The following is a 23493-nucleotide window of genomic DNA, read 5'->3' on the forward strand; positions in this document are numbered from 1 at the left end:
CAGCCTATATAAATAAGTATTTTTTTAAAAAAATAAATAAATTATGTATATGTACTGCTTTGATTTAATTTTTCAAAATAAGTCCCTCCTCTTTCTTTGGACCTCAGTCTCCCACACGGTCCATATAAAATGGGGAGGTTGATGACTCTAGGTGATGCGAAGTCTTGTTCTCCAAAATCCATGCTTCTTTCTAGAGCAGAAGCAAGACAGGCCAGTGAAGGACCGACTCTTTCCTAACTAACCCCTCGACTCCTCACAGTATCATAATCATCCGTTACAGATGCCTTCTCAGGTGCCCCAGCCTGCACCACCCTCTGGTCGTCTTCAAAGCCCACCATCACCAGTCCAGCCTCACCAGTCTTCCATTCATTCAACTATTTACACCCATTAGTTATTGATACCTGCCTGAGTCACAAAGGATTTGACGTGGCTTACTCTAATAACACAGATAAGGAAAGAATAAAAATTGAACTAGAAAATAAGAGCTCAGAAAAAGAGATCAACAAAGATGCTAGAGCTGTACTTCAAATTAACTGGTAGCTGAGGCAGAAAGCAAGATACAATGAGCCATGACAGCCTCATATTAGGAAGGAGGAAATATACCAGTTCTCAGGGGAAGCAAACCTTTGCCGAGCACTGAATTCTTCAAGTCGTTGTCCGTTGTCCATTGTCCATGGGAGATTTCATGAAGGAGAAGGAAATGACTGTTTTTGATTGGTTTTGTTTTTGTTTTGTTAAACTTCAAGTTGTCCTATTGTAATGATGTGCTATCCAGATCTGGATGACTTATCTCCTATAAAAACTGAAGAATCCTAGGTAATATCATGATTATGAAATGAGGTATAAGAGCATATGTTTTGGCACAATCATGAATTATGTCATTGCTTTTCTTCCCCCGGAAATGACTATTTATTGAGCACCTACAAATATCAGGCAATGCCATTCAAATGATCTTGGTCAATCCTGAGAGATGGGCATTGTCATCCCATTTTACAGATGAGGAAACTAAAGCTCAGAGAAGGTAAAATGACCTAGCTGAGGTCATCCAGTTGGTTGGGGCACAGCCGAGATTCAAACTTAGGTCTGTCGGTGTCCAAAGCTCATTCTTTAGGTATCATACTGGGGGCCTCAAAACAAAGCCACCCAGGTTAGAGACACCCTGCCTAAGGCAATGGGGACACAGTGATGACACAGGCCCGCCCTCTTCCATGAAAACAGAAAAAGGGGGATGACAGGCCTTGCTGTCAAGCCAGAAACTGCCTCTGAGCTGCCTCAGTTACATTAAATGAGGACCTGCAAGGCAGAAAGCAGCAGAAAGAAAGCTGGGCCTGGGTGGAGAAAAGGAAACCACAGACCCCAGCTATGAATCTAACCGACCTGATTTCTGAGGGGCTGAACCAGAGCAGAGGGTCTGTCTGCCACTGAAGCAAGAGATCCTTTACTTAGGTGATGCCTACTCTTTACCACTTCCTCCCCAGCAAATCAGCCAGCCTCCTGGAGGCCTGGTTTTCTCATCTGTAGGACAAAGATAATGATCCCTACAACCTTCACAGGATTTCAAGGCATAAAATAGCACATTTAAGGAATGATGCTTTAAAGACTGGCATTAACACTAGAGTGACTTTTCTAATCAGAGCTCTTCTGCTCACACGTTGAGTGGCCTCCTGCAAGTCCTTTCTCTAGGCTTCAGTCTTCTCATCTGTAAAATGAACAGCCTGATTTTTAAGGGTCCCTCCGGCTGGAAGGTTCTTCACGTTTACGCTGATATTATTAAAACCCTACTGGTCATGAGTGGCTGCACTCCCTTCTGTCACGGCACTTATCAGTGTGTTGTCACTGTCTTTCTCCCCCAGTAGATTATCTCTACTCCCACCACCCAAGTTCAGGCCTTATCACCTCTCATCTAGACTGTCGCACAGTCTCATCACTGAATGCCCTCCAGTCTATCTTCCAAATTGCCCTGTAATAGGATCTCTCCAATACACTGCTCTCAACAGTCACCCCATACTCTACAATACACACCTCTTCCCTCAGCCTGGAACTCTATGTTGGTTCCCGATTTGCAACAGAATAAAGCTCCTTATCCCGCTACTCAAGTGTCCTCATGATCTGCACCAGCCAAGTCGTCAGCCTCTTCTCTGGATCCTCCCTGCCTCCCTGTTTGTGCTCTAGTTTGTACTGACGTGGTAAAAGTGTGCCCCTCCCCACCCCCACATACCCTGTTGGTCTCATACCTCTGTACATTTGCCTGTGCTGTCCCCTCCGTCTTAACCTCCCTTTGGTTCCCAATTCCCACCGACCCACATGCCATCCTTCTTCACCTAACTCACCTACTTCACCTACTAACTTCACCTACTCATCCTCCAAGCCTCAGATCAGGCATCACGTCAGTCTGGGTAGATGTCCCTCCTTTGGGCACCCGTGGCCTCCTGTGCTCCCCTCTGGCATAGCACACAAGACACCACGTTACATTTGTCTTCTCCACCCAACTGTGAGCTCCCTGAAGCCAAGAAGCGTATACTATTAATCATGGAACTCCCTGCCTGCAATAGCACAAGCTGTGGCACATCCCAGGTGCACAGTACTCACTGGATGGCCCTCTCTCTCTCAGAAATGTGATGAGCTCCCACATGACCTCCCGCTCCTGCCCTTCCATGGCACGGAATTTTGCAAAATTATTATTATTAATAATAAAAATGCCTATCACCAAGTAAACACACACTCTCTGCTGAACACTTCTCTGTCATCTCACTGAATTCTCACAACAATCATGACAAGATGGGTCATTTATGAATTACCCAGCATATCAGATGTACAGCTGTGAGGCATGCCTCCCAGTTTTGTAAGGAAATTCGGGGGAAGGAAGAAATTGGGTACTTTTTATCACAGATATAATGACAATAATTCGAAAGTGGTTCTATAGAGGAAAATATTGCTTCTATTCAGGTGAATGCAGTATATTGCATCTGGAATCCAGTAGGAAATCAAAAGGCCCAGCCAGATATGCAATCTTATTATCCCTTAAAAAAAAAAAATATATATATATATATATGTATCACATAGCTACAAAGAAATGCATTTGATATTAGTGAAATGGTACATATCAGGTGATAATTGTGATAAATTTCCCTCTAAAATGTTAGAGGAATCATCGTGATCTGTCGTGTAGCCCTGGCTTGTCATGTTTGTTTTAAAAAGGATGTGATGCGACAATCTTGGCTGGGTTGCTTTGTCTGCTACATTCCACCTCTAGAGGGCAGGGCAGCCTCACATATTGTTTTCCGTCCTTATCCCTCGGTTTTTTCATCCTGATCAGGACCTTGCTGGGTGTGCTAGGCAGCCAGGAAACTTTCTGATATATTTTTGTGGGGCTGGGGGGAGGTGGGCAACAGGAATCGCACCCATCAGAAAATACAGTTTTATCCCCATTGACTACTTGAGAAAACGGAGGTTCTGAAAGTCAAGTGATTTGCCTAGAGTCACAGACAGAAATTCCTCCTTCCCACGGCACCCCATTTTTCTCCAAATGCGAAGGTCCCAGAGAGCTTCAGCTCCTAAGTGCTTAAGAACAGGCGTCCCAGGACTTCCCCAGCGGTCCAGTGGTTAAGACTCTACACTCCCAATGCAGGGGGGCGTGGGTTCAATCCCTGGTCGGGGAACTAACATCCCGCATGCCACACTGTGCAGCCAAAACAAAAAACAGGCATCCTTGCGTGAGTGCTTTTCAACATGGACGCCTGGAGAGAGACCTGACACCACAAGGAAGTGAAGGTAACTAGCAAATGATCTTGCCCTAAATGACTTACCACAACAGAGGAATAAGTCATTTACGCATCATTCTTCCCCATGACAAGTGTTGATTCTTCTGCCAGGGAACATAGCAGAGAATGAGCTAGAGGGGCTGTGTCTTATTCTGACTCCAAGACACCGTGCCTAGCCCAGGGTCAGAGCCCAATAAAGATTTGATGGGTAAATAAGTAATTTCTCACTGGATGAGGCAGAGGGCACACAGGTCCTATGCAGGCCTCTTTGCTCCTTTCAGGACAGAAGATCCCGCATTAAGGGAGAAGAACATGGTATGATGTGGCCATGGCATGGGAGGGACAGGTAATGATGAGCAGATTGGCCTAAATGTCTCTGAAGTCTCATCTGACTCTGCTACCCTGACATCCTATGAACTGGGAGACTGGTGAGTGGGAGGAGCACAGAGGGCAGAGGCCAAACAGCTCCAGGGAGCATGAGGAAGAAGCCACAGAGAAGCCAAGAGAACCCTGAAGTTGAGTCATCTCTCTCTACAGGAGTCCTGAAAGGAAGAACACCTTAGGCACCCCTGGCCATTAGTGCACCGGGACTTAATCTGACAATCATTTGTCTACTCAACATTTACTGAGCAGCTACTATGTGCTGTGCTATGTTTTTCCAAGCTTCTAGCTCCTTCAGTTACACCCACAGCACCTAGCAGAGGGGCTGACAGACACAACGTGCACACGATGTATGTGTATGAAATCTTCATCTGACGGAGCCCTCAGGCTAGAAGAGATGACACAAGATGTAAACAAATAAAGGTATAAAAGGGGGCAAAGTGCTCAGTTCAAGGGTCAGGGATAGACCTGTGCACAAACACGGGAGAGGCAACAACAGTGGAATGCAGCCTGGGCACTGGATGGAACAGCCCGGGAGAAGCGAACAACATGAGCAAAGACCCAGAGGCTCTCAGGAGGCTGAGTGGGCTGACAATGGGGCACACAGGCCAGTCTGGCTGGAACTCGGTCTGTGTGAGGGGGACTGTAAAAAGATGAGAGGAGAAAGGTGAGATCCTAAAGGGCCCATGCATGGCAGGCAAAGCAGTCTGAACCTTCTCCTGCAGGCAGAGACAGCGGGAAACCGCTGGAGCCCCACAGAAAGCTTGGTCTGGCTGTACCTCATCAGGGGCCGGAGGGAACAAGAGCAGGAGGGCATCGATTAGGAGACTGTGGTCAAAATCCAAGAGGCTATCAGGAGAGGGAGCTTGACTCAAGCAGTGGTCCCAGGAGCTCTGCTGGGGGAAGCCCAGAGCCACACCCAGAGCATCTTTACCGTCTTCACACCCGCCTGCAGGAGGCATTGGTGGACCAAAGGCTCAGGAGCCAGGTAGTTCTGGGCCTCATGCAGTTGTGTAACCTTGGGCAGGTCATCGCACCTCTCTGACCTCTCGTTTCCCTGTCTGAAAAAAGAGGATAATACCAATATCCACCTGGCATGGACTCTGTGCAAATGAGATAGGAAGCAGCATGGAATGGTGGGTGAGAACGTTGTGGATGGACTCGGGAGCCTGGCCACCTGGGCTCCTTCTAACTCCTTCTCAGTTCTGCTACTTATTCACTGAGTGACCTTGGGGAAGTTACCCAACCTTTCTGGGCCTCGGTTTCCTCATCTGTGAAGTGGACTTAATAACAGTAACTACATCAAAGGATTCATATGGCGATTGAATGAATTAATACACAGAAGGCACTTAGAACAAATAGTGCTTGGCACACAGTAAATGCAGGTTAAAAAAAGACGTTAGCTATTGTTACATAAAGCCACATAGGGTGGTGCCTGGCACATAGAAGGCTGAGGCTCACTCAGCACATGTGCGGCCCCTTCTCCATGCCCCAGGCCTCCCCTGTGCTCCCAGCAAATTCAGAGGCCACAGGAGGCAGAGGTGAGACAGATGAAAGAGTAGCAGAGGGCAAGCCTGGGTCCGGTCTTCCTCCCACCTCCCCCTCCATCCGACACCCACTCTCTTCAAAGCCCCCTGCCCAGGTCTTTGACCAGTGGCCTGGCCTCCACTCCTCACTGCCCCTCCTACTCGTTTTGTCCTAAGCACCGGCACTACAGTGGGTCAGGCTTGGTCCCCTGTGTCTTTGGTCAGGGAAGGGGGTGGGAGGGCTCTCAAGCGCAGAGAGTCTGGTGTTTGCTCAGCCTGGGGGCCCCTCCTGCTCTGTGCACACAGCCAAGAAATGTTTGTGGATGACAACAGCCCCATTCTCGCCCCAGATCTAGACTGAGAAGCAAGATTCCTCTAATTCTCATTCAATTCGACATTATCATTGCCTCCCACGTGAGTATAATGCTCCCAACACAGTGGGGGGAGGGAGAGAAATGGTATTCCATCCTGGGAAGAAGGAAAGACCCCCACCCTCCGCCCAGGAAAAGTGCCCAATACCCCAAAGGAGACAGACTTCCCCAGGGCCCCTCCCTGGGCTCCCTCCCTCCCTCCCAGTGCCCTCAGCCCCTGTGGGGAGCGCATTGACACTCCAGCGCACGCACAAGACAACCCGGCAACTGTGCCTAGAGCCTAGACCACGCATTGCCCTGGCTGCTGAGAACACCAGGCCGGTCCTGCTGGTTGCTGTCCCCCAACGCAAGCCAGCCTGCTGGGGGGTGGTGCGTGCAGAGGATGAAGAGTTACCACCAAACCAGTTTCAGCCCACCACCGCCTACGGCAGAGCCGGAGCTGGGCCCAGGCAAAAATCGTGGGAAATGCAGCTCTCTTCAGCGTGGAGGACTCAGCAGTGGCCCCCAGCACGCCTGTAAATCATTCCAGGCGCCAGAACTGCAAGGGGGGGCCAGGCCAAGATCAACAACGAAAACAGAGCTCTTCTTTAACCATGGGGAGTGGGGGTGACAATTCCAGGGAAAAAGACCTGAGCGTTGCAGAGACCAGCAGCTGCTAAAAAAACAAACAAGCAAGCAAAGACCTCATGTACAGAGGCCCAGTGGCCAGAAGGAGGTCGGGCCTCATCGTGCGCTATGCTGCACTAGAAAGGCCACACCCAGAGCACAGCAGAAGGCAGACTGGCATCCGGGAACCTGTCCAGAAGAGACAGTGCGGGTGGATGTGGGAATCCTGGGGGGATGACATAGGTGGGGGTGGACATGACAGCTGCTGTCAACTGCGGTAGAGGGCAAGTTCACAGGCTCGGGAGTCTGTCTCACAGATAGTGTGACCTCTGGTGTGTTACTTCACTTCTCTGAGCCCTCGGTTTCTTCAGCTGTAAAACGTGGGTTGTGGTGACAGACGGACAGGGTCGCTGGGCAGAGGGGCCCTTCAACAAGCAGCAGCTGGGCCCAGGCCCCTCTGTCCCCTGTTCCTCCACCAGGGGGAGCCTGGGGACCAGGAGCGCCCAGCATGTACCAGCTCTACCTAGCCTCCCCCAATGCTGCAGCCTCTGCTGCTCAACACCCACCCTGCCTGCCCTGGCTTCCAGCGGCAGCCTCTCACCCACTCCTTACAAACCCAGAACAGGCCTGGCAGGGGAGTAGCTTGCAGCAGCTGTGGCAACAACAATGCCTAGTGCATCAACACGCCCTCCTGACGCCTGGTCGAGAGAGAGGGAGGGAGAGTGGAAAGAAGGGAGACAAGGCCTTCTGCCCTCCCCCATCGACTCCCCCTCTCATCACTCATCCCAGAGCCATCTCCCCCTGCTCAAATCCTCCAGATACCTCAGGCTCTCCTGGCCTCTCCCAGTTGGTGACCTGGCCAGGTCCTGAGGCCAAGAGACTCCTTCAGGCTGGAAAGCCCCAGTGGAAAAATAACAGGCCTCGGAGACAGGTGGACTTGGGTTCTAGCCCCAGATCTATTAGGAACTGGCAGTGTAATCTTGAGCACGTTCCATTCATTTTTTTGGAGCCTCAGTTTCCCCATCTCTGAAATGGAGTTGCTAGTGCTCACTGCACAGGCCCTGCTGTGAGGACCAAAAGAGGTACTAATGGGTGTGCAATCAAAGTACCGTCTAAATCCCCGTATTAATCCAGTAGGAAATGTGAAGCAAGGGAATCCAACAAGCAGCCTGGAGGGTGCACAAAAAGAGGGAAAGACCGAGAGGCAGGCCTGTCCAGATGGCAGAAGCACAGAGCTCAAGAGCAAACAGGCTTCCAGCCAGCCAAGAGATTCAGACCCACATCTGCAGGATGGAGAATCTGAGAAGAATGGAACCCTAGAATTGGGGAAGACCCAGGTCATTTCATAGGGCTTTCCACCAGTTCAGGAATTATGCTTTCTCCAGCCCTCCCCAACCCCCTTGAGGCAGTCCACTGCATCACCAGACAGCCAGGTTGGAAAGTTCTTCCTGATTTATCCCCAAATTTCCCATTGCTCCTGGTTCTGCTCCCTGGAGCCACACATAATGAGGCTGCTTCCTCTGTCACAGGTTTGACCACTCTGGAAAAGTCTTCCGCAGCCAGGCTAAAGGACCACGATGCCCATACAGTCTCCCTCTGTCCCCACCCCATCATGGCCCTCTCCTGAAAAGGCCTTGCTTGGTCAGTCGACCTGGCCCCTCCCTCCAGTGTGGGGCCCCAAGCTGCACACAGTCAGTCCTCCTGGAATGGGCTCCCAGCAGCCCTGGCTGGGCAGAAGAGCCCATCTCCCTCTGGGGCAGCCCACACCAAACCTCAGCTGAGGGTGCACTGCAGTGAAGCCCAGCCGAGCCCTTGAGCTGCAGCTGCTGCTCCTGGGGCCCAGCCATCTCAACCCAGCACCCCAGCCTGCTGCCTCACCACGGGGGAGTTGCAGAGAGCTGTCTCCCGGCAGATTTCCTGAGGCGGAAGGCTTCCCAACCCCCAGCCCAGCCTCCAAGAGACACTCCACTGGTTGTGGCACATGGTAGGACCAGCTGAGCAGTGAGAGGAGGGGGAAAGCTGTCCATTCGCTAGAGGACTTCAGACTTGCTCTGTAGTGGTGGCTGCATTAGTCACAGAACCATCAAATCTAAGCTGGAGGGGCCCTTAAAGAGCATCCAAGGCAGACCTTGCCTTTTAAAAAGATATGGGGGAACTGATGGCCTGAGAGAGGAAGGGACTCAGTCAAGGTCACAAAGCCAATCTGCAGCAGAGCTGGAAGGGGAACCTGGGTTTCCTAACTCCCAGGTCAGTATTCTTTCCAATCCAGCAGGAGAGAAATCAGGGAGCCTTTAGGGCAGCCCTGTGAGCCTGCACGCCCTTGACTCTTGGCCTGACATTTATCCCGACCAGCTCACCGTGGTATCCGCATGGAAGAAGTGGACCCAGCCCATGCCCCACCAACCCAATAGATGTTGCCAAGGTGTCCCAAATAGGCAGACACACAGACCCCAGCACAGAAACTGGCACTGATCCAACAAGAGGGAAGATCTGTAGACTTCCCTTGCTGGTACGCTCTTTAATTGGGTGGTTTTTCCTTGAGGGTGGTCTTTGAGGAACTAGCCAAGGGCCGGGCCTCCATCTTTGCTCCCCCGACCAGGATGTGCTGCAGTTCCCCTCAGAGGGATATCAGCCTCCAGCAGCCATTCTGGTCCCCACCTGCCTCTCTGCGAAAGGATGGAGCTGAGGCCGCCAGAGGAGATCAGATCAGGCCTGTGCTCAGGACCCGCAGAGGAGACCCGAGGTGGGGTGGGGTGGGGGGGGCTTTCTTTCCCTTGGGGCTCTGATCTGACACCGTCGGAGACAATAAAATTCCCAACCGGCACATCCAAAGAAAATAAATAAATGAAAAGCCATCCTCTGGCAAGGATATAGCGAGGGGGTGAAGAAGTGGAGGGGGTGATGACTGCTCCAGGCCCTCACTGGCCACGGTTTTGAGAAGGAAGAGACGCCTGCACTCATCGGGCCAACCCACTCTGGGGTAGCTAGAGAAGGGGTGTCGGCTGCGCGAGGGGGACCCGGCTTCGCCCGGCAGGTTGGGACTGGAGAGAAGGACATGGAATCAGGCACTGGCTTCTTACTTTACCAGCCGTACAAGTTGGAGAGGGAACTAGCGGGGAAGAGCCAGGAAAGACAAACACGCGTTCCTTACTTTCTCTGGAGGGTTGTGGCCGGGCTGGTGCTGGTACTGGTACTGTGGCCGCCGCCGGCCCCGGGGCTGGAGCTCCTGGATGCGCCACGGCTCAGCTGGCCCCGCTCTCGCGGTGGACGGGGCCCCACGCCCACCGCCGCCGAATAGCCGGATTCCTTCTCGCGGCCCGGGTGCGCTGGCCCGGCCTCCCGCCCGCTACGCTCGCGACCCAGGGCTGGGTTCTCGTGGTGCAGGTGGCACTGGGCCACGTCGCGCTCGCGGGCAGAGTAACCAGCAGTGTCCTGGAGTGGGTAGGAGGCGTCCCGCTCCTTGTCCCGATACACAGCCTCCCGGTTCTGATAGGCGCCGTCCCGGTTCGGGTAGCCCACGTCCCGGGCCGCCTGGTGGAACTGGCTCTCCCGCAGCTCGCGGTGGTGGAACTGGGTCTCGCGCAGGTTCTGGTACTGGCTCTCGCGGCTCGGGCTATCCCGCGCGCCGTGGGGGTCCCGGTGCAGCTCCCCGCGGTGCAGCTGGCTCTCCTCTCTCAGGTCGCGGTTCTCCTGGGTGAGCTGGTCCAGCTGGCCCTCCAGCTCTTCGATGCGCCGCCGCTGGGTCTCCAGCAGCTGCTGCTGGCTCTCTATGATGTTGTTCAGCTCCAGCAGGTACTCCACCGCCCGGTTGGGGCTCTCGGATCCCGGGCCGCCCGGGGGACCCGACCCCGCCTCCATCCTGGCGGCCCAGGGGCAGGGGAAGGGGCAGGAGAGCCCGGTCCCCGCTCGCTCACGGCGCCACCCTCCCCCGGGCCCAGCCGGGGGAGGGGGCCGGCGGGACGCGAGGGCGCGCACCGGGCTCGAGGGCCCGGGGGCCCGGGGGGGCCCGGGAGACAGCGCTGGGGCAGGCGGCACGGGGAGCAGGAGCTGAGGCTGCCGCTGCCGCTGCCGCCGCCGCCGCCACCGCCACGGCTCTCGAGGACGCGGCCCACGGCGCTCCGCCCGCTGCGGAGTCACTGCGCAGCGCGGCCGCGCGGGACCGCCCCGGCCGCCGGCCCGCCCCCCGCCCCTGCCCCCACCCCGCGCGCCCGGCCCGCCCCCGAGCGTCCCACCTGCCACCGCCGCCCGCACCCGAAGCCGGACCCGCCCCAAGGCACCCGGGCCAGCCCCATCACATTCCACCGGTCCCAGAGTCTTCACTTAATGCAGCCTAAAGAAGCCCTCCATCCCAGTCCGTTCCAATGTCCCTTGGGTCCACCAGGCCCAAGATCCTCGTCTAAGACCTCCCAGAAAACTCCATCCCAGGCAGCTCCCAGGTCTAGGCATCACACAGACTCCCCATCCCCTGGGTCTGCCAATCCCAAGTGTCAGATTCCCCATCCCATCCAACCCCTGGACCTCCTACCTCAGGTGACCTCTCTCTAGCCCACGGCATGGGCAGTCCCAGGATCTCCCACCCCAACAAGCCCTGGGACACCCCATCACAGCCAGTCTTAGGATCAAAGCCCCATTCATTCATTCAACCCCCATTTTCTGCTCTCCTTTGGAAATGCTCACCTCCATTTACTCCATCACCTCCATCCAATGAAACTGTACCCATCTTTCAAGACTTACATGCCACCTTACTGAAGCCAGCCCTGATCTCCCCAGCCAGAATCGCTCGCTTCCTCCACACGTCTTTTGTGGCACTTGTGGGACAAGTGGAACTCTGCTTTATAGCGCATTCGTTTTTGTTCTTGTGTCATGTCCTCTGCCAGACCAAGCTCCTTAAAGCCAGAAACATGTCTTCATTCATCTTTGTGAGCAGGTTGGGGTAGAAGAGAAAGCTTGAGTTTTACAGTCAGACAGAACTAGATTTAAATTTCATCTTCTCTCTGAACTTCCACTTCCCTATCAATAACACCTACCTCACAGGAGTGGTCTTGGGAAACAGCATGCAAAAACATTTGTCACAGAAAAGACAACATAGAAAATGGAAGAAAATATTTGCAAATGATATATCTGAATATGTAAAGAACTCTTAAAGCTCAACATCAAAAAAAACAACCCATTTTTCAATGGCCAAAGGACTTGAATAGATATTTCTCCAAAGATATACAAATGACCATTAACCACATGAAAAGATGCTCAACATCATTAGCCATCAGGGGAATGCAGATCAAAACCACAATGAGCTTTCCATCGTAACTTAAAGGGAAACTTTCACAATGTCCAGAGCCCTTGATATCCTGAGATGAAGGAGGAGGATGTCCTTAAATTCCTTGCAGCAGGAACCCACTTAGGTGGCACCAACCTTGACTTCAAATGGAACAGTATGTCTACAAAAGGCAAAGTGATGGTATCTACATCATAAATCTACAGAGAAGCTTCTGCTGGTGACTCGTGCCACTGAAAACCCAGCTGATGTCAGTGTCATATCTTCCAGGAATACTGGCCAGCTAGCTGTGCTGAAGCTCGCTGCTGCCACCAGGGCCACTCCTATTGCTGGCCACTTCGCTCCTGGAATCTTCGTTAACAAGATCCAGGCAGCCTTCCGTGAGCCACAACTTCCAGTGGTCACTGATCCCACCGCTGACCACCAGCCTCTCACAGAGGTGTCTTATGTTAACCTGCCCACCATTGCTCTGTGTGACACAGATTCTCCTCTGTGCCACGTGGACACTGCTACCCCATGCAACAACAAAGGAGCCCACTCAGTGGGTCTGATGTGGATGCTGGCCCGGGAAGTACCATGCATATGTGACACCATCTCCCATGAGCATCCCCTGGAGGTCATGCCTGATCTCTGCTTCTACAGAGACCCTAAAGAGATCGAAAAGGACAAACAGGCCACTGCTGGAAAGGTGTGACCGCGGAAGAATTTCAGAGTGAATGGACCGCTCCAGCTCCTGAGTTTACTGCTACTCAACCTGAGGTCACAGGCTGGTCTGATAGTATGTTGGTGCCCTCTGTGACTATCCAGCAGTTCTCTGCTGAAGATTGGAGCACTCAGCCCACCACTGAAGACTGCTCCCAATGCTCAGGGCACTGAATGGGTAGGAACGACCACTGGGTAGTTTGAAGCTGTTCTTCCATAGGCTCTTAAACAGAAAATGGAAATAAAGTTGTTGAAAAATAAACATCAGTTTCTTAAAACACACACATACAGATGCCACTTCACACCCACTATGATAGCTAGAACAAAAAGGACAGACAAGGAGAAGTATTGGTGAACCTGCGGGGCGATTGCTGGTGGGAATGTAAAATGGTTCAGTTGCTTTGGAAAACAGTTTGGAAGTTTCTCAAAATGTTAAACATAGGGTTACCATATGACCCAGGAATCCACTCCTAGGAATATACCCAAGGGAAATGAAAAATGTTTACACGAAAACTTATACATGAATGTTCATAGCAGCATTATTCATAATAGCCAAAAAGTGGAAATAATTAAATGTTCATCTGTTAATGAATGGGTAAACAAAATGTGGCATATCTACACAGTGGAATATTGTTCAGCCATAAAAAGGAATGAAGTTCCAAAACATATAAACAGCCCATCCAACTCAATGTCAAAAAAGCAAAAAAAAAATTTTTAATGGGCAGAAGACCTGAATAGACATTTTCCCAAAGAAGATGTACAGATGTCCAATAGGCACATGAAAAGATGCTCAGCGTCCCTAATCATCAGAGAAATGCAAATCAAAACCCCAATGAGATGTCACCTCACACCTGTCAGAATGGCTATCATCAAAAAGACCACAAATAACAAGTGTTGATGAGGGTGTGAAGAAAAGGGAACCCTAGTACAATGTTGGTGGGAATGTAAATTGGTGCAGCCAGTGTGGAAAACAGTATGGAGGTTCCTCAAAAAACTAAAAATAGAACTGCCATATGATCCAGCAATTCAACTCCTGGGTATATATCCAAAGAAAAGGAAAGCATTACTTCGAAAAGATATATGCACCCCAATGTTCATAGCAGTATTACTTACAATAGCTAAGATATGGAAGCAACCTAAGTGTCCTTCAACAGACGAATGGATAAAGAAGATGTGGTATATGTACAAGATGGAATACTACTCAGCCATAAAAAAGAGTGAAATTTTGCCATTTGCAACAATATGGAGGGACTTGGAGGGTATCATGCTTAGTGAAATAAGTCAGACAGTGAAAGACAAATACTGATGATATCATTTATATGTGGAATCTAAAAAATAAAACAAAGTAATGAATACAACAAAACAGAAACAGACTTACAGTTATAGAGAACAAATTAGTGGTTACCAGTGAAGAGAGGGAAGCGGGGAGGGGCAAAAGAGGGGTAGAGGATTAAGAGGTACAAACTACTATCTATAAAATAAATAAGCTACAGGATACATTGTACAGCACAGGGAATATAGCCAATTTTTAGAGTAACTATAAATGGAATATAACCTTTAAAAATTGTGAATCACTGTATTGTACACCTGAAACATACAATATTGTAAATCAACTATACCTCAATTCTTACGAAAGGGGTGAAGTACTGATACATGCTAAAACATGGATGAACCTTGAAAACATTATGCTAAATTATGCTAAAGGAGACACAAAAGTCCACATATTGCATGATTCCGTTTATATAAAATTCCAGAATAGGCAAATCCCTAGAGACAAAAAGTAGCATAGTGGTTGTCAGGGGCGAGGGCATGGGTTGGGGAGAGAAGAGTGACTGCTATGGGGTTTTGGGGAGGGAGAATGAAAATTTTCTAAAATTAGATGCTGGTGATGGTTGCACAACCCTGTTAATTAAAAACCACTGAATTGTACATTTTAACATGGAGAATTTCATGGTATGTGAATTGTATCTCGATAAGGCTGCTTTTTAAAAACACTTTGCACAGAGTCTAGCATGTAACAGCAACTACAGTAATAATAACACATCTATGGTGCTTACCATGTGTCAGGCACTGTGCTAAGTACTTTACATGCACAAACTCACTTTGCATGACAATCCTATGAGGTAGATAATGTTATTACCTCCACCTTACGGATGAGGAAAGTGAAACCCAGAGGTTGAATGACTTGCCCAGGGTCACACAGAGGCATAGCCAGGATGCTCAGATGTTTCCTCCTCATTTCTCTGTATCTTTCCTTATACTCTGTACAAAATAGGTGCTCCATAAGTGTTAAATTAATATAGCCATCAAATACTTCTATTCATCCAGCAAACATTTACAGAGCATTTATTATGTTCTAGGCAAACCTGCATTCCCATCCCTGTCCCTGCTTCTCTCATTCAGATTCTCTGCGAGGTAGGAGGCAGATGGGTATAAAGTTACAGTCACAAAATATTTATTGAGTGTTTACTATGTGTCAAGCAGTATTCTAGACACTGAAGATATACCAACGAACAAAATAGACAACAGTTCCTAACCTCATAGAGCTGACATTCTACTGGGGGAGAGAGACAATAAAGAAATAGAATAGGTAGAACATGTTGGATGGAGTACTGGGTTGAATAGTATCCCCCCAGACTTGATGTCCACCCTGCGAATGTGATCTTTTTTTTGGAAATTAGGGTCTTTGCAGATGTACTCAAGTTAAGTTGAAGTCATATGCTATTGGCATGGGTCCCAATCTAATGACCGGTGTCCTTAAAAGAAGAGGGAAATTTGGACATAGACACACACACACACACACACACACACACACACACACACACACGGAGAGAGAGAGAGAGGGAGAATACAATGTGAAATGGAGGCAGAGTTTGGAGTCTCCAAGCTAGGGAACACAAAGGATTGCTGGCAACCACCAGAAGCTAGGAAAAGGCAAGGAAGGATTCTTCCCTCTAGCCTTCGTAGAGAGCATGGCCCAATTTCGGACTTCTAGCCCCCAGAACTGTGAGAGAATAAGTGTCTGCTGTTTCAAGCCACCCGGTTTGTGGTACTTTGTTACGGCAGCCCTAGGAAATGAACCCAGACGGTGCTAGATGCTCTGGAGAAAAACAAAGCAGCAAAGGATGATGGAGAGCTCTGGGTGAATCAGACATGGCCTGTGCCCTAAGGGGGCTCCCAGTCTAGTCAGACTACAATCCTAAGTCACAAACAGGACTAACAAAATGGAATGTGCAAAGAACAAGAGTGGAGGCACCAGGACTAGGGTGCTGAGAGGTCTTTATGGATATGAAGGTATTTGAGCTGAGCTGAGGATTTCAACAAGTGGAAGTGGTAGAGCTGAGAAACACCTGTTGAAGGGAGCCACATGCCATGGCAGGAAAGAAACAGAGTCGGAAAAACTGTGTGTTTAGGGAACCACACGTAGTTTGAAGAGAGAAGGGGAAGTGCACGCGTGCGTGCGTGCAGTTGTAAGAGATAGAAGGAGATGGGAGGATATGGCTTGATTCCGCTTGGAGAAGGCTCCAAAGCCAAACTAGAGCATCTGGACCTTCTGTTATAGGCAATGAAAAGTCATGGAAGTTTTTTGAGCAGGAGAGGAACATGCTAGGAGGGGAAGGGTTCCTGGACGTGGACATTAAGTGTACTGAATATTACACACTACAAAGTGGGTTTTTATTGGTTCATTGTTGTCGTTCACCAGAGACTGTGGCACTACCTTCTTTTCCTGCCTGCTGCCTCCCAGAGTCGTTTCCCAGAAGCCTCGGTCCCTGGTGTGATTGCTGCAATTCCCCTTACCCCAGGGCCAGCTTTGCCAAGGAATGCAGAGCTAAAGCAGGAAAGAACCCTGAAAACCGCATCTCACTGCTGCCAGTATCCAGTCAACAAGAACTCATCATGATGATGAGAGCCATGAAATATTTTCCTCAGATTTGAAGGCGGCATCTGTTCAAATTGGTTTTTCCTATTGGATTCTCACAGCTCTACCACAAGCAGATCTTCTCCTATACTGTTAGCTGCCAGACGCAAGATGGGAAAATAAAATTTTTTTTAAAATCATCAGTCTTTTCCCTCAAAGAGTTTACAGTCCAGAATATCCAAACTGAAGCTTAGAGTGCTTAGAGATGAACTCATTTTTCAGATGAGAACACTGAGGACCAGAGAGAAATGATTTGCACATAATTGCTGTGTGACCACTAGGCTATACCTCCTTACTTGGGCTATTTCCTGAGGTCTGGTATTCCAAAGAGTCTTAAGATCGAAGACTGTAAAAAGAAGAACTGTAAGAAAGTGACCATCTGTACGGCACATAGAAGGAAAATGGAACGGAAAAGGAAGGCTTATCCCTGTGGGGATCCCTAAAGAGATAGCGGTGCTTAAAACTGAGACAGCATTTTGCTAATTAATTAATTATCCTTCCAGCCCCTTTCCCCCTAGTGGGGGAAGGGGCAAGATGTATGTAAAGTACCTGTCAGCCTTTGAACAGTCTCACAGAAAGCAATACTAATAGGCCAGTCTGGGTTTCGTTTAAGGAAAAATTTTCTCTCTGAAGATGATTTGTAAGCTCGAGTCTGTCAGAACATAAAACCACATAACCCAATGCATTTCCAATTTTGTCCTAGCTGCCATAAAACTTGGAGCCAAATTCAGAGTCCAATTATAATCCAGTTCATTTTAGGTACCTGGCAACATCTATTTGTGCTTCCTTTACATGGTCTCTGGTCTGTTTTCTTCCACATTTTTATCCCTAATTGTCTTTCTTTCATGTTGTAACTGATGAGTTGCCTAATATCCTCTTTAAAGTAGGTGGGATATAAATCTTACATAAACTAAACTATATTACAGATGCTAAGGGGATTTGAACCAGTGAAGAACATTTGAAGGAACAGGTGATATTAGGCCTAGAGGAGAGCACGCTTATGAAGACATGATTCCTGGCTCCGAATATCCAATAGGCTGTCAGTAGGCGCAATGTAGTGGAATTATTCTGCTTAGTTCCAAAGGGCATAGCCAGAAGCAATGGGTGAAAATTACAGGGAGACACCCAGAGGGAAGAAACACCTCATAGGCGAAGCCTAGTGAAGAGGGTGAGTTCACCATCAAAGGAGGTCTTCAAATAGTGGCCAGACGGCTCACTTGGAGGGTCTATTGCCTAGGGAATGTAAACACTGGATGGAGGGGTTAGATAAGATGATGTTAAAGGCCCTTTGCAGCCCTGATATATGAACACAGTTCTAGATGTAGACAAGAAGACTGGGGGGAGGGGGCAGGTGGGGAGAGGAGAGAGGAAAGAAAGAAACAAAGGTTCATGGAATTCTGAAACATTCTCCCCAAAAGCAGTGAACCCTAACTGCTCCTGAGACGCTTGTTTATGCCCCCCATTGGTCCATAAACAGAACTCAAGTCTGCATTTCCCCGGTCCTATTCTATGTGACGCCTATAAGGCAGGAGAAATGGAAGCATCGCTCCACTGTTCCCACTGCCATCTAACCAGCTGGTATTCAAGGAAGAGCGGGTCAAGACTGTTAGAGCTAGAAGGGGCCTTAGGGATTTTGTAACCCCAATCTTTCATTTTAGAACCAAAGAGAAAGAGGGCAGAGAGCGGAAGGAGCCTGTCTACCTGTCAGCCACTTCATCCGACCCTGTGCTGCTGAAGGGCAGAGACCGCTTTGTTTACCTTTCAATCCCCCAGCCCAGCCTGGCCCCAGGTCCTTGCACATGATGTGTGCACAGTAAGCAGTTGGAAAATCGAATTACCCAGAAGGGCTGGAACCAGAAGTTAGGTCTTTTGGCCTCCAACCTATGACGATTTCCATGACCAAATTTCATCCAATTCAATTCCCCGGGCATTTATTTGGCATCTCTGTATGCCAGGCCTAGAGCTATAGCAAAAGATGAACAAGAGGCAGGTTGTGCCCTCAAGAAGCAAACGGCTCCTCCTGGAAGCTGGGCTCTTCCCCTCTCAGGCCCTGCACACCTGCTGTTCTTTTGGCATAGAAAGCTCTTTTCTGCTGCCTTTGCCTACTTACCGCTTATTCATTCTTCAGATCTCAGTTCAAATGTCAGTTCATCAGCAGCGCCTTCTCTCACTCCCAGATGAGGCAGATCCCTCTGATATACGCTTTTGGTGAGTCCTCCTTCCTTGAACTTAGCAAGTGTGTAATTACACATTGATTTGTGTGGTTCTTTGTTTGCTTCCCTCCTACCTCCCTCACTAGACTATTAGCTCTACAAGGGCAGATATTCCGTCTGTTTTGCCCCCCACTGTACCACGAGTCTGGCAAAAAGCCTGGGACATGGTAGGTAAGCAGTAAGCAATCCATGTTTGTTGAATGCATGAATCAACAATCTAATGGGGTATATAGATAGATAAATTACAACTACAATTTGATGTGATGACAGCTATAAGGTAATACAGTAATCAATTATTTATTTATTTATTTTTAAAATATTTATTATTTGGCTGCACCGGGTCTTAGTTGCAGCGTGCGGATTTTTAGTTGCAGCATGCGGGATCTAGTTCCTTGACCAGAGATCAAACCTGGGCCCCCTGCATTGGGAGCACAGAGTCTTAACCACTGGACCACCAGGGAATTCCCACAAATCAATTCTTTAGGAAGGAGAAAGCCAGCTCCCGTATCAATGGAGCTGGCCTTGTGGAATGTATATACTGCCAGGAAGTCAAAGCATGCAAGCATAGCACAGGGAGATCAGCTCAGTGCTTTGTGAAGACCTAGAGGGGTGGGATAGGGAGGGTGGGAGGGAGGCTCAAGAGGGAGGGGATACGGTGATATATGTATACGTATAGCTGATTCACTTTGTTGTACAGCAGAAACTAACACAATGTAAAGCAATTATACTCCAATAAAGACATATTTTTTTTTAAAGCATGCAAACAGCAAAGCCTTGTGAATGTTCCTGTTGTGTTCAGACAAGCCAACACTATGTGCCAGCATCTCCTATGTCCCCAGTCCCCTGAGAAGCAGGGTAGTTCTGCCACAGTGAGACAGACTAGGCAACTGACTGCTGGTTGGGGTTTGGGTACAATTGGCAAAGTCAGACCACGTGGGGCTGGCAAGGCCAAAAGGAAGCTCCTGGAATTCAAGGTCCACAGATCTTTCTGTTCCTCAGTGTTCTCTACAAGAGAAAGACTGAGAGGATTGGTTGGTTCTGGAATGAGGGGACACTTCCGTACCTTTTTTTGGGGGGCGGGGGTGGTTAGACCTACTCTCAGGCATAAGAGAGTGTTGCCCTCTAGTGGTAATAATAATGGTAATGATAACAATAATGATAGTTATGATAACAAGTAGGGGATGTGGGCCTTGCTAGGGTGACCAACTATACCAGTTAGCCCAGGATCGTTTCAGCGCTGAAGTTCTGCTTCCCAGGGAACCTCTGAGTCCCAGGCAAAATGGTACAGTTGGTCATCTAATCCCTTGATGGTGTTCAACACACTGTGGATACACATGATCTCATTAGATGGCTCATAACCGCCCCCACCAACCACCGCCCAAGGCCAGGAATCAGGATTCAGGCTCACACAAATCTGTAGAGCTTTAGAGATTCTGCTTATTTTCCAGATGAGGAAAGACAGCCCAAGAGAAAGGAAGTAACTTCCATTTTCAACATCACATTACAAAATGGCAGAACCGGGATCAGCATCTAGGTGTCCAGACCCACCACTCCGTGCTCTTGGCCTCTGCCTGGCATGCCCTCACCTACTTTATCAGTTTGTCTCTGTCCCACATCCTCCAGGAAGACTTCTGTAAATTACTCACCCCTTAATTCTTTCAGAAAGCTTCCCCCTCTGAAAGCCTGAAACACTCATTTGGCACTTAGCATGTGCTATAAGTACTGTTTTTTTTTAATCCTTTAAATGTATAACTAGAAAAAAGGAAAGCTCCCCAGCTCCCCACCCCCAACCCCCGGCCATACTGGAGAGGAGAGCAGCCTCTGGGTAGAAGAGTCTCACGGGTGCCCATAGTTTGTCCAGGGCCCTGAGGAAAGGGCATTTGGCATTGCAGAGCAAGGAAAGAAGCAGAGAAAACCTTTTGCAGTCACCAGGTGGGATGGATTTGAGAGCCAAGAGTTGAACAGAGGTGAGAAGGCGTCCCTGCAGCCTCAAGAGGAAAGAAGAGAGTGAGAGCCTTCCTCGCCCTAGAGATACTATCAGGGAATGGGCCCTAGTTTTCTTGTTACCAGAATTGCAGTGTCCTTCTCTGTTCCCCTGGTCCCTGACAAGGACCCCCCAAATCGGCTCTTGCCTCTCCCCTCCACTGAGACAAATTTGCAAACTCCCACATCTCTGTGGAAACGGCAGAGAGCAGGAGAGAAGAAAAAAGGAGAAAAATCCACCCACATGCCAACAAACTGGAAAAAAAATAACCCAGGCCTTGTCTCACTCAGCTGTTGGCTTGCTGCTCCCTCCCACTGTGGCGGCTGCTCCTGCCTCCTGGACAGGGACCTGGCTCTGTGCAGTCTCCCTTCCCACCCTGAGCTGGCTTTTGTCAATCCCCCTCCCTCCGCCCCAGCTATGGGGAGAGAGGGTCTTGGAGCCCAGCGTAGAAGAGCTGGAAGGAAGGACTGACAGAGCCACCAAATGCTTGTGGCCAACTACAAACTCAGTTCCCATCACTGTTCTCCCAAACCATGCAGGGGACCCTCTTCTCATCCCAGGGAAAGAAGTCAAGGAGCTCTCCCTCACCAGGCAACTTTTTCCACAGATGCTGTCCCCTGCCCCCCGCCAACCCGTTCCTTCTGCTGCCTCTCTCTACCATTTCATTTCTACACTCTGTCTGCAGTCTAACCACCTCCCTCTACTCCAATCTTTTCATGTCCCACCCTTTCTTCACCTTCTGCCTCAGTTCTGGGAACCATATATTTTTAAAAAATGGAATGTGCCGATAGGAAAGGAGAGCTCTGGAAATCATCACTATTAGGAACTATTGTGGGAAACAAAGATGCTTAGCCTGCAGGAGAGATGATATGGGCTCAAAGAATTCTGGAAAGATGGAACCACAAGGAGCTTTTTGGATAACCTTGTCCAACCCTTCATTTTCTAGGTGAGGTGACTGAGGCCCAGAGATGGAAGAAGACGTGAACTGTCATGAAGAAGAAGGGACAACTTTGGTCTGTGGGCCTCCAGGAAACCGAAGGAGAACCAGTGGGTGAAAGATATGAGAACGTAGGTTTAAATGACAGTTTTGTTTCTTCCTTCCAAATCCCTATTCCTGTTATTTCATTTCCTTCCCTTACTGTGCAGGATCTCCAATTCAATGCTGAACAAAAGAGGTGACAATGGGCGTCCCTGTCTTGTTACTTATCTTAAAGGGAAAAGTTTCAATGTTTAACCATTATATATGTTTGCTGTAGGATTTTGGGGGATACTTTTTTTCGGTTTAAGGAAGTTCCCTCTTACACCTAATATGCTTAGAACTTTTTTTGTCACTAACAGGTGTTAAATTTTATCAAAGCCTTCTCAGCATCTTTCATAATGATCATATGGGTTTTTTTCTCTTCTAATCTGTTTATATGGTCAAGAATGCAGTGCTTAGCTCAAGAGAAAGATGAAATTTCTAACACAGAAAGCCATCCAAAGAGCCATCAGCTGCCTTATGGATCAAAGTAGTCAGCTCCAAGTCACTGGAAATGTTCACACAGAAGTGCAGCCATTCAATAAATATTTAGGTGCCAGACTCTGTTCTAGATGCTGACAGTTCGGTGATGAAGAGGGTCCCTGCTCTCCTGGTGGTTACATTTTAGAGAAAGGATGACAGATACAAACAACCAACAAATACAGGAACAGGATCATTTTAGAAAGTAAAAGTGCTTTGAAAACAAATGAAAATAATGTGCAAAGGTAGTGTGACTGGGTAGGGCTGCGGAACAAGATTAAACAGAATAGTCAGGAAAGGTCTCTGGGCAGATGTGGGATATATTTTTACCTGAACAGCACTATCAATCAACTTGATCACATTGTCACTTACAGACTACAAGATTAAATAGAGTAGTCAGGGGAGGTCTCTCCGAGGAGGTGACAGTTGAAGTGAGGTTGAATGACAAGAAGGCAATCATTTCAGGAAGATCCAGAGGCATGACATCCCAGACAGGGTGAAACACAAGGGCAAAAGCCCTAGAGTGGGAATGAGCTTGGTGAATTCAAGGGATTTCAGGAAGAAGTCCGACTAAAGAGAGCAAAAGGGGAGACTGGTACTAAATGAGGCAGGAGAGAAATTCTGGAGCAAGCCTGTGTAGGACCATGTCAGCCATGGGAAGGTGTTTATTCCAAGTACCATGACAAGCCATTAGATGGTTTTGGGCTGGGATTGACATGTCTATGATCATTCTGTCTGATGTGTGGAGAATGGATCATAGTGGGGGCAAAACTGGAAACAGGTAGACCAGTTAGGAGGCTAACGATGAGACCAGTTAGGAGGTCTAAGCAAGAGACCATGATAGCTTGGGCTAGGATAGTGATGATGGAGAAAGATAAGTGGAAAGATTTTGGGTCTGTTTTTAACAGCACTATCAATCAACTGGATCTCACTGGCACTTATAGACTACTCTTTCCAACAACAGCAGAATATACATTCTTCTCAAGCTTGCAATGAATGCTGACCAAGATAGTCCATATTCTGGGCCATAAAACACATCTTAACAAATTTAAAAGAATAGAAATCATACAAAGTATGCTCTCAGACCACAATGGAATTAAACTAGAAATCAGTAACAGGAAAATTTCCAGGAAATCCCCAAATGTTTAGAAATTAAACAATATATTTCTAAATAACATATAAGTCAAAGAAGAAGTCTCAAGAGAAATTTTTAAATATTTTGAGTTAAATGAAAATGAAAAATACAATTTATGAAAA

At 48.7% G+C, this 23493-nt stretch overlaps 1 protein-coding gene and 1 pseudogene across 7 annotated transcripts in view; one reads left to right on the plus strand and one right to left on the minus strand.

The window, feature by feature from the left end:
* Nucleotides 1-10503, minus strand: part of IQSEC2 (IQ motif and Sec7 domain ArfGEF 2) — a gene marked incomplete at both ends in the record, with an annotated part of 74998 nt that extends 64495 nt beyond the window's left edge. For all 6 annotated transcript variants that reach the window (XM_079727830.1, XM_079727829.1, XM_079727828.1 and 3 more), the window contains one exon: nt 9797-10503. In XM_079727830.1, coding sequence (XP_079583956.1) covers nt 9797-10503 — 707 coding nt within the window. The remainder of the gene's footprint in view (nt 1-9796) is intronic.
* A 1469-nt stretch (nt 10504-11972) lies between these two features.
* Nucleotides 11973-12821, plus strand: LOC307069643 (small ribosomal subunit protein uS2-like; annotated as a pseudogene). Its single transcript has one exon. The product of its transcript is annotated as a small ribosomal subunit protein uS2-like (transcript).
* Nucleotides 12822-23493: the final 10672 nt, after the last annotated feature.

The sequence above is a fragment of the Hyperoodon ampullatus genome (assembly GCF_949752795.1).
Source record: "Hyperoodon ampullatus genome assembly, chromosome: X".
Classification (NCBI taxonomy): domain Eukaryota; kingdom Metazoa; phylum Chordata; class Mammalia; order Artiodactyla; family Ziphiidae; genus Hyperoodon; species Hyperoodon ampullatus.